The sequence below is a fragment of the Coregonus clupeaformis genome, chromosome 6, assembly GCF_020615455.1.
Source record: "Coregonus clupeaformis isolate EN_2021a chromosome 6, ASM2061545v1, whole genome shotgun sequence".
Classification (NCBI taxonomy): Eukaryota; Metazoa; Chordata; class Actinopteri; order Salmoniformes; family Salmonidae; genus Coregonus; species Coregonus clupeaformis.
The window spans coordinates 2,851,262-2,861,068 of record NC_059197.1 but is presented as its reverse complement, the minus strand read 5'-3'; the positions used below and the strand labels follow the sequence as shown (position 1 = coordinate 2,861,068).

General features: G+C 41.7%; 1 protein-coding gene across 2 annotated transcripts; it reads right to left on the bottom strand.

Moving 5' to 3' along the window:
* Positions 1-1,878: 1,878 nt before the first annotated feature.
* LOC121567335 (mediator of RNA polymerase II transcription subunit 29-like) lies at positions 1,879-6,245 on the bottom strand. Of its 2 annotated transcripts, none has more exons than XM_041877302.1 (4): positions 6,068-6,245; positions 4,226-4,284; positions 4,037-4,121; positions 1,879-3,852 (listed from the first exon to the last, which is right to left on the bottom strand). In XM_041877302.1, the coding sequence occupies exons 1-4, from the start codon at positions 6,218-6,220 to the stop codon at positions 3,625-3,627; spliced, it is 525 nt and encodes a 174-aa protein (XP_041733236.1). In that variant the 5' UTR covers positions 6,221-6,245; the 3' UTR covers positions 1,879-3,624. The 2 variants fall into 2 exon arrangements, with proteins under 2 accessions (XP_041733236.1, XP_041733237.1); XM_041877303.2 differs by lacking the exon at positions 6,068-6,245 and adding an exon at positions 4,567-6,050.
* Positions 6,246-9,807: the final 3,562 nt, after the last annotated feature.

Here is a 9,807-nt window from a genome sequence, read left to right as displayed (position 1 = left end):
TGGGACCTTATATAGACAGGTGTGTGCCTTTCCAAATCCTGTCCAATTAATTGAATTTACCACAGGTGGACTCCAATCAAGTTGTAGAAACATCTCAAGGATGATCAATGGAAACAGGATGCACCTGAGCTCAATTTCAAGTCTCATAGCAAAGTGTCTGAATACTTATGTAAATGAGATATATATATATATATATATACACACACACACACACACACACACAGTACCAGTCTGTTGTGAGCATTGACGTCAGTATGCAACCCGCAAAGTGGGTCAGCTCCTCTGATAAGCCCTCAATCCTTCCTTACTGCCTTAACGTGCCTTATTATTTTTAATAATTTTGCAAACATTTCGAAAAAACTGTTTTCGTTTTGTCATTATGGGGTATTGTGTGTAGATTGATAAGGAAAAAAATAATTTAATCAATTTTAGAATAAGGCTGTAACGTAACAAAATGTGGAAAAAGGGAAGGGGTCGGAATACTTTTCGAATGCACTTTATAAGGAAATCAGTCAATTGAAATAAATAAATTAAGCCCTTGTTTATGGATTTCACAAAGTAGGGGCGTGGATCAGAAAACCAGTCAGTATCTGGTGTGACCACCATTTGCCTCATGCTGCCATGAACCATCTCCTTTGCATAGAGTTGATCAGGCTGTTGATTGTGGCCTGTTGAATGTTGTCCCACTCCTCTTCAATGGCTGCGAAGTTGCTGGATATTAGCGGGAAGTGGTACACGCAGTCGTACACGTCGATCCAGAGCATCCCAAACATGCTCAATTGGTGATATGTATGTTGAGTATGCAGGCCATGGAAGAACTTGGACATTTTCAGCTTCCGGGAATTGTGTACAGATCCTTGCGACATGGGGCCGTGCATTATCATGCTGAAACATGAGGTAATTGCGGCGGATGAATGGCACGACAATGGGCTGCCCATACCATAACCCCACCGCTACCATGGGGCACTCTGTTCACAACGTTGACATCAGCAAATCGCTTGCCCACACGACACCATACACGTGGTCTGTGGTTGTGAGGCCAGTTGGACGTACTGCCAAATTGTCTAAAACAACTTTGGAGGCAGGCTATGGTAGAGAAATTAACATTCAATTTTCTGGCAACAGCTCTGGTGGACATTCCTGCAGCCAGCATGCCAATTGCACACTCCCTCAAAACTTGAGACATCTGTGGCATTATGTTGTGCGACAAAACTGCATATTTTATAATGGCCTTTTGTCCCCAGCACAAGGTGCACCTGTGTAATGATCATGCTATTTAATCAGCTTCTTGATATGCCACACCTGTCAGGTGGATGGATTATCTTGGCAAATGAGAAATGCTCACTAACAGGGATGTTAACAAATTTGTGCGCAAGATTTGAAAGAATTACATTTTTTGTGTGTATGGAACATTTCTGGGATCTTTTATTTCAGCTCATGAAACATGGGAGCAACACTTCACATGTTGTGTTTATATTTTTTGTTCAGTGCATTTGGAAAGTATTCATACCCCTTGACTTGTTCCACATTTTGTTATGTTGCAGCCTTATTCTAAAATGGATTCAATGGGTTTTTTCCCTCATCAATCTCATTCTTCTCTGCAGATCCTCTCAAGAAACATCTCAAGGATGATCAATGGAAACAGGATGCACCTGAGCTCAATTTTGAGTCTCATGTAAATAATGTATTTCAGTGTTTCATTTTTAGTACATTTCTAAAAATGTCTAAAAACCTGTTTTCGCTTTGTCAATATGGGGTATTGTGTGTAGATTGAGGGGAAATGATCATTTAATCAATTTTAGAATAAGGCTGTAACGTAACAAAATGTGGGAAAAGGGAAGGGGCCTGAATGTATGTAAAAGTAAGAGACAAATTAAGTGAGTGAAAAAGGTTTATTATAATTAAGACAAAGCTACTCTGCCACACAGATGTTTTGCAGTTTGGTTGAATAGTAGCTGCTCTTGGATAGCGTTGGTACAGAATTCCCAACTCATGACTCGGTCACCCTTCTGGTGGTCATATTAGGTCATTTGCTCTACTTGTGACAAAACACTAATATTTACACGTTAGGGCATACAAACTTGACTAATGCTGAACTCCGCAGTAGCTGTGGTCAAAATGATCCGACACGTTCATTTCTCTTGAATTCTGCCAGAATGTGGACCACCAGAGTCCGGCGCGCTATATGGTTGGGAAAACGTACCTCAATCCAGAGATGGACTGTTTTGCTGTACTCCTAATCATCCCTAAATTATGAACGGTGAATCGAGAAGATTGAAATACTGCTAGTTTTTTTTATTATTAACCCTACCCTTTGTCAGTGTGCTAGGTTAGCTAAAGATATAGCAACCCATTGGATTCAACAACGCTTCCGTTGTGTTGTTGAATTCCCCCCTACGCTAGCAGTCATATTTTAATAGAATCCAATGGGCTGCTATATCATTAGCTAGCCTAGCATGCTGACGAAAACGGTCCACATTCTGGCATAGCACCATTCCGACTCGAGAGAAATGAACGAGAGTCGGATCATTTTGGCTACATCAGCGGGAAACGGCGCCACAGCCTTCCCACCTCCGTTAATGTTTTTGTGGCGGAGCTCAGAAGCGTGAAGCAGCATGGTAAAAAAAAAAGCTGTACATATTGATGTTGTGGTCTTCTGTCGCGCATGATGTCAGAGGGGAAAAAACAGTGTCAATAACTTCGTTGTTGTAATATAGCAAACAGACGTGGTTGTTTCACCATAGGGGATTGCAGCTTTAAGTGTTTATTTTCTGTTTTTTTCTCTTTTGGGGGGGCTAACAAAATAGAAATGTGGACCGGCTTGTAAAAACACTATTGTACAAAAGGCTGTGATGTATTTGTAGTTAATCATATCAGTAATGTTAGTTCATTATATCAGAGCTGTAGCTCCGCCCACCGGTGAAGTGGAGCAGGGCATGCAGGGCGATCTCCAGCTTAGAGATCAGCTCGAGAGAAGTCAAGTGAGAGAAAGTTCCAGCCATCCTTGTCTTCCCAACAGTTAGCTTTCATTGTGTTAGCCAAGGCCAGTGTGCGTCCTTGTTGATATATACACACACACTTTGGTTGAAGCAAGTTGCCAGACCACTAAGTGCCTTAGCCCATCCATACTACATACACAGTGCGGTGCTGTTCCGTGCCTGTGCATGTTCAGCATTATTAAACCACCTCAACTGGAATCCTACCGGTCTGTCATCTGTGCCCTTAACAGTACACGGGACCGAACACAAAGTAAAACCTAACCTAAAGAATGTACAGTCCACCAAGTCCTCACTTACAACTATAGCAACTTTAGTTCAACGCCTAGTGACTTCGTCAAGACCCCATTGTTGTCAAACGTGGGATAGCGTTGTTGAAAACATGATTGGCCGGGTCTGAGGCACAGTTTGTTTTCCATAATATGAGGAAGTTGTGTATCTCATTACTTGATGCTTGAGGACATTATTTTTGCTACTTTTCAGATTTTGGGGTGGAAGAAAAGTGAAGAGGGGCATCCGTTAAACAGTGAATCAACTTTGTATGTCCTTATCAATCATTACAAAAAAAAAATACAAATAACTTTAGAAAAAGGAACAACCATGTGATAGTATAATGAAATGCCCATTTCTACAGGATTCCTTGTGGCTGGCCCTTTCCTGCGATTTTCTTGGAGCACTCCAATAAAGCGTTGTGAATGTCTTTGGCGCAGGAGATCTGTGACTTGATCATGCTGAGGTACTGTGAGTAGGACAGGGACTCTGTCTGTACGGTGTCAGGCTTGGTGGCTGTTGGGACCAGGTTAGGAGAGTGTTTGGCACTGTCAATGCTCTGGGATAAACACTCGTAGGCAAGCCGCTATGGGGGAAGAAAAGAGGAGTAATAGTGAGCGGATGACCAGGCTGCCAGCTTTATCGATTTATAAACTATACTGTATGTTATGGTGAATTATGCTCTGCACTCTAAAAGCCAAATAGAAATAAGACATTTGTGTAGTAATAAGAGGTGGTGAACAACTTCATTTTGTGTGTGTGTGCCTTACTAAGCAGAGTTCCAGCTGATCGCACAGGGCATAAAACTCTTCCAGACTCTTGTCAAACCGCTGTACACTGGCATCACTGCTCTTTCTGAAACACAAAGGCATTAGGAAAGTTGTGCATCTCCAGCTCCAGAAAATACACACTTATAGACTGTATGATCCATTTAGAGTTTGGGGAAAAAGGGTACTTACATGCCATTGTCAATTGATGTATTATGTCCCAAATTTAAAGAGGCAATCTTCATGACATTCTAGACAGAAAAGAATGCTTAGTTAGCCTATATTCGGTTTAGCTACATTTTGCAATACCTGTACATAGCTATATGCATAATATTTTGTTACTATGCAAACATATTATATTCCATTAAAAAGCATTATCCCCCTATTCTCTGTCTCTGACCACTATTTGCAGTTCAACTTAAAAAGGTAGTCATTAAAAATATTGCCTAGTCAGACCATTATTACTGTTCCAGCTGGCTGATAGGCATTATTATTGAGGTAGTGTAAAGTATAGCACAGAGAATTTGACCAACCTTTACTTGTCGATACTTCCTCAATTCCCGAGATGCAAGACAACGCATTGCTAGTTGCAGATGTTTCATTTGAATTCATAAAAATGCACTGTTATTAAATCAATGTTTTTGCTCCATGAAGTAATCCAACAATGTGTACGCCGCCATCTTGTCTATTTAAAATCTTCTCTCATTGATTGAGACAGGTGGGTGTCCACCCCAAAGTTCTGCATGTCATGAATGCGACTCAGAAATGTTGAATGCAGTGGTTGAATTGGGCAGGGTCCTAGACCCTGCACATATGATCCAAATCAGAGACAGGTGGGGCTCTGGCACCTTTGGTAATGCTAATTTTGAATTATATAATGAAAAATTGTTGTTGTTCACATTGAATATTTCCTCAGCCAACAACATGAGTAATCAACAGCAGACAACCCCATAGTAGAAGAGTTTACCTATTCAATTGGTCAGCTTGTCGCATTATATGGGAGAAAATAATATTCCTCTGGGCGCTTTCAAATTGCGAGTGGCACAGAGGGAAAAACATGGATGGCCAGTCATTGCACAACATTCTTAATTAATGCAGTCATGGGAAAACACTTTTGAAAGCAGATTAATTGCCACTGTTAAAAGAGTAGGTTCACAGCTTTCTATTCTACCAAAAATTTGCCAGTTGGACCATTTTAAACCAGGGTTTTTAGCAGCAATATGGATTAGGCGCATAGCGATCACCAATGGCGTTGAATGCATTGCCAGAGATCTGCGCTGAATCTAACATGGGTTAGCTGCTAGCCCTTCTCATGGCACCAATGGATAATCATTGTTCAAATACAAAAAATACACTTATTGTATGTAGTTTAGCATAGTTGCTTCCTGTTTGCACCCGGCTATTTTCAAGAACACCGCCTAACGGAGACTACACTTCCTCCCCTTGTCACTGGGCGCTTAACTGGGTAGTAAGTTTCTTACCTCGGTTTGCCCAGTGTTGTTAATTTCTGCCGGGAGTGCAACCAGCATGCAACTTTGCTAAACTGCCTACAGTAAGTTCATCTTTTGTATTTGAAAGATTATTTCTCGCTGATGTGAAAGTTACGTTTAAAGGTTTTCCAAAACTGTATCGCAAGCAGGATTATTAACGTTCCTAAACGTTACAACTGAGCGTCAGTATTGTAGTTAATTGATCCAGTTGTTATATGCCTGATTGACAACTCTAAGGCTGGTTAAGGCTCGAGTTCTCTTGAGCTAGTCAGCTGGCTACATCCTTGGCTGAGTGCCCCCCGTACGCCCCGAACAGGACCCCCCACCTCCCAAAGTAACCACTGGTTGAATGACACTCACCTGTCTCAATCAATGAGAAGATTTGAAATAGACAGATGGCAGCGTACACATTGTTGGATTACTGGAAGGATCGCCAAGTAAAGGTTGGTCTAAAATTCCCATTTTCCCCTCTGTGTGGCAGTGAAGAGACCTGACTGACTGATCAGCCATTGTTACCAGCTCATGTAAACAAAACGCGGGGTACCTGGAGGCTCTCTTTTAATTGTGGAATAAGCATTTTGAATCGATGAACAGGGTCGAAATCTTGCTGTTGACTCAACTGCTGTTGTTGAAGTGTAGCAGCTTGCTGTATTCCAACTTGGGGAATCGGTCCACCGGGTTGTTGCTGCGCTGCCATTTTGGTGAACTTCTTCTTTGGTGAGACTTTTACGGGGGACTACATCCTTTCATGGTGTGTTGCCGCCACCTACTGGGTGGGGTGAAAACTGAAACTTTAACCCCAAAGATAAATAGTAATGGCGTCTTTTTGGATACTTTTTTTAGGCACTGACTCTGCCATGGTTCGTTGGACAAAGCCTATGAGGAAAATGAATGGCGTTTTTGTAGGATTTGTAACGCCGAAAATAAGGTCTGTGGTAAACATAGTCTTAGGAGATCTTATACGTTTTGTTCTATGAGATAAGCTAACCTCACGTTTTGTGAATTTTGAAGAAGTTATGTAACAAGAAAAACACAAATCACAAATGCTTCATAATTCATAAAGGTCATGTTAATTGACTGCTATTATCTCATAGAACAAAGCGTATAAGATCTCCTAAGCCTGTGTTAACCTCAGACGTTATTTTTCAGCGTTTATTCCAAAACCATATTCTTTCCCCGTTCATTTTTAAGAATCTCTGGAGTAACTATCTAATATTAGGTAAATGTAGTAATGAATAAATTGGCTAAATGTATTTAAATAACAATTCTGTGAACTGTCTTGGGCTAGTTTAAAATTTACACAATAGCTGTTAGTAAAGGTGTCAGCTATAGATGACGTGCAGGAGCTTGCAGGGATTTGTAGTCTTGAATGGTCTGTTTTGATGCTAATTTACATTTTCGAATCTGAGAGTAAATAAAGCTGAATATATTGATAAAAGTCACCTTGTCCGAAAGAGATTTACATGGTTATCAAAAAGTTAATGCTAGAGTTAGCCTACACGAAGCACAGCCCTTATTCCCCCTCAGGAGACTGAAAAGATTTGGCATGGGTCCTCAGATCCTCAAAAAATTATACAGCTGCACCATCGAGAGCATCCTGACTGGTTGCATCACCGCCTGGTATGGCAACTGCTTGGCCTCCGACCGCAAGGCACTACAGAGGGTAGTGCGTACTGCCCAGTACATCACTGGGGCCAAGCTTCCTGCCATCCAGGACCTCTATACCAGGCGGTGTCAGAGGAAGGCCCTCAAAATTGTCAAAGACTCCAGCCACCCTAGTGATAGACTGTTCTCCCTGCTACCGCACGGCAAGCGGTACTGGAGTGCCAAGTCTAGGTCCAAAAGACTTCTCAACAGCTTCTACCCCCAAGCCATAAGACTCCTGAACAGCTAATCATGGCTACCCGGACTATTTGCACTGCCCCCCCACCCCATCCTTTTTACGCTGCTGCTACTCTGTTAATTATTTATGCATAGTCACTTTAACTCTACCCACATGTACATATTACTTCAACTATCTCAACTAGCCGGTGCCCCCGCACATTGACTCTGCACCGGTACCCCCCTGTATATATAGCCTCCGTACTGTTATTTTATTTTACTTCTGCTCTTTTTTTCTCAACACTTTTTGTTGTTGTTGTTTTATTTTTACTTTTTTTGTTAAAAATAAATGCACTGTTGGTTAAGGGCTGTAAGTAAGCATTTCACTGTAATGTCTGCACCTGTTGTATTCGGCGCATGTGACCAATACAATTTGATTTGATTTGATTTTAAGTTTTTCTAAAAATCCCCTATAGGAAAAATGAATGGTGTAAAAAAGATTGGAACAATTTCACTGTTTGACCGCTAGGTGTAATGGGTATTCCGACACCTCCACTGTGGGGATCTATTCAACACTCGCTCATTGACCTCCATACAAAAACTCCTTGCTAGGTAAGCGAAAAAAACGAAAATCGCCACCTGCTGGAGAAGACAGATTTCAAACCCACTTATTCCTCTCGCGTCATAATAATAATAATAATACATAAACTAAAAAAGCCAACAAAATGTTCAGTCTTATTCAAATGTCTTCTCAGATCCCTACACAGACCCTGGGGCCTTTTTGGTGAACTTGCAAATCCAGTGAGAACATCAACTACCGGTATCATACTCTCTGGCATTCCACAATAACCACACAGTCAAAATTGGCTACATCGTAAAAATTTTGAAAAATAAAAAATAGTTTAGGGTTAGCAGTGTGGTTAAGGTTAGAGTTGGGTCAGCCACGCTCAAGGTCCTAAACTATATAATAACCGCGATCGATAAAAGACAGTACTGTGCAGCCGTCTTCATCGACCTGGCCAAGGCTTTTGACTCTGTCAATCACCGCATTCTTATTGGCAGACTAAATAGCCTTGGTTTCTCAAATGACTGCCTCGCCTGGTTCACCAACTACTTCTCAGATAGAGTTCAATGTGTCAAATCGGAGGGCCTGTTGTCTGGACCTCTGGCAGTCTCTATGGGGGTGCCACAGGGTTCAATTCTCGGGCCGACTCTATTCTCTGTGTATATCAATGATGTCGCTCTTGCTGCTGGTGACTCTCAGATCCACCTCTACGCAGACGACACCATTTTGTATACATCTGGCCCTTCATTGGACACTGTGTTAACAAACCAACAAACGAGCTTCAATGCCATACAACACTCCTTCCGTGGCCTCCAACTGATCTTAAACACTAGTAAAACTAAATGCATGCTCTTCAATCGAACGCTGCTTACACCCGCCCGCCCGACTAGAATCACTACTCTCGGCGGGTCTGACTTAGAATATGTGGACATCTACAAATACCTAGGTGTCTGGTTAGACCGTAAACTCTCCTTCCAGACTCACATTAAGCATCTCCAATCCAAAGTTAAATCTAGAATCTGCTTCCTATTTCGCAACAAAGCCTCCTTCACTCATGCTGCTAAACATGCCCTCGTAAAACGGACTATCCTACCGATCCTTGACTTCGGCGATGTCATTTACAAAATAGCCTCCAAAACTATGAGTAGTCTATCACAGTGCCATCCGTTTTGTCACCAAAGCCCCATATACTACCCATCATTGTGACCTGTACGATCTCGTTGGCTGGCCCTCACTACATATTCGTCGCCAGGTCATCTATAAATCACTTCTAGGCAAATCCCCGCCTTATCTTAGATCATTAATCACCATAGCAACACCCACCCGTAGTATGCGTTCCAGCAGGTATATCTCACTGGTCATCCCCAAAGCCAACACCTCCTTTGGTCGCCATTCCTTCCAGTTCTCTGCTGCAAATGACTGGAAGGAACTGCAAAAATCTCTGAAGCTAGAGACACTTATCTCTCTCACTAGCTTTAAGCATCAGTTGTCAGAGCAGCTTACTGATCACTGCACCTGTACACTGCCCATCTGTAATTAGCCCACCCAACTACCTCATCCCATATTGTTATTGACATTGTTATTTATTTTGCTCATTTGCACCCCAGTATCTCTATTTGCACATCATCTTCTGCACATCTATCACTCCAGTGTTAATACTAAATGATGGCCTATTTATTGCCTTACCTCCATAACTTACTACATTTGCACACGCTGTATATAGATTTTCTATTGTGTTATTGACTGTACGTTTTGTTTTTGTTTATTCCATATGTAACTCTGTGTTGTTGTTTTTATCGCACTGCTTTGCTTTATCTTGGCCAGGTCGCAGTTGTAAATGAGAACTTGTTCTCAACTGGCTTACCTGGTTAAATAAAGGTGAAATTTTAAAATTTTAG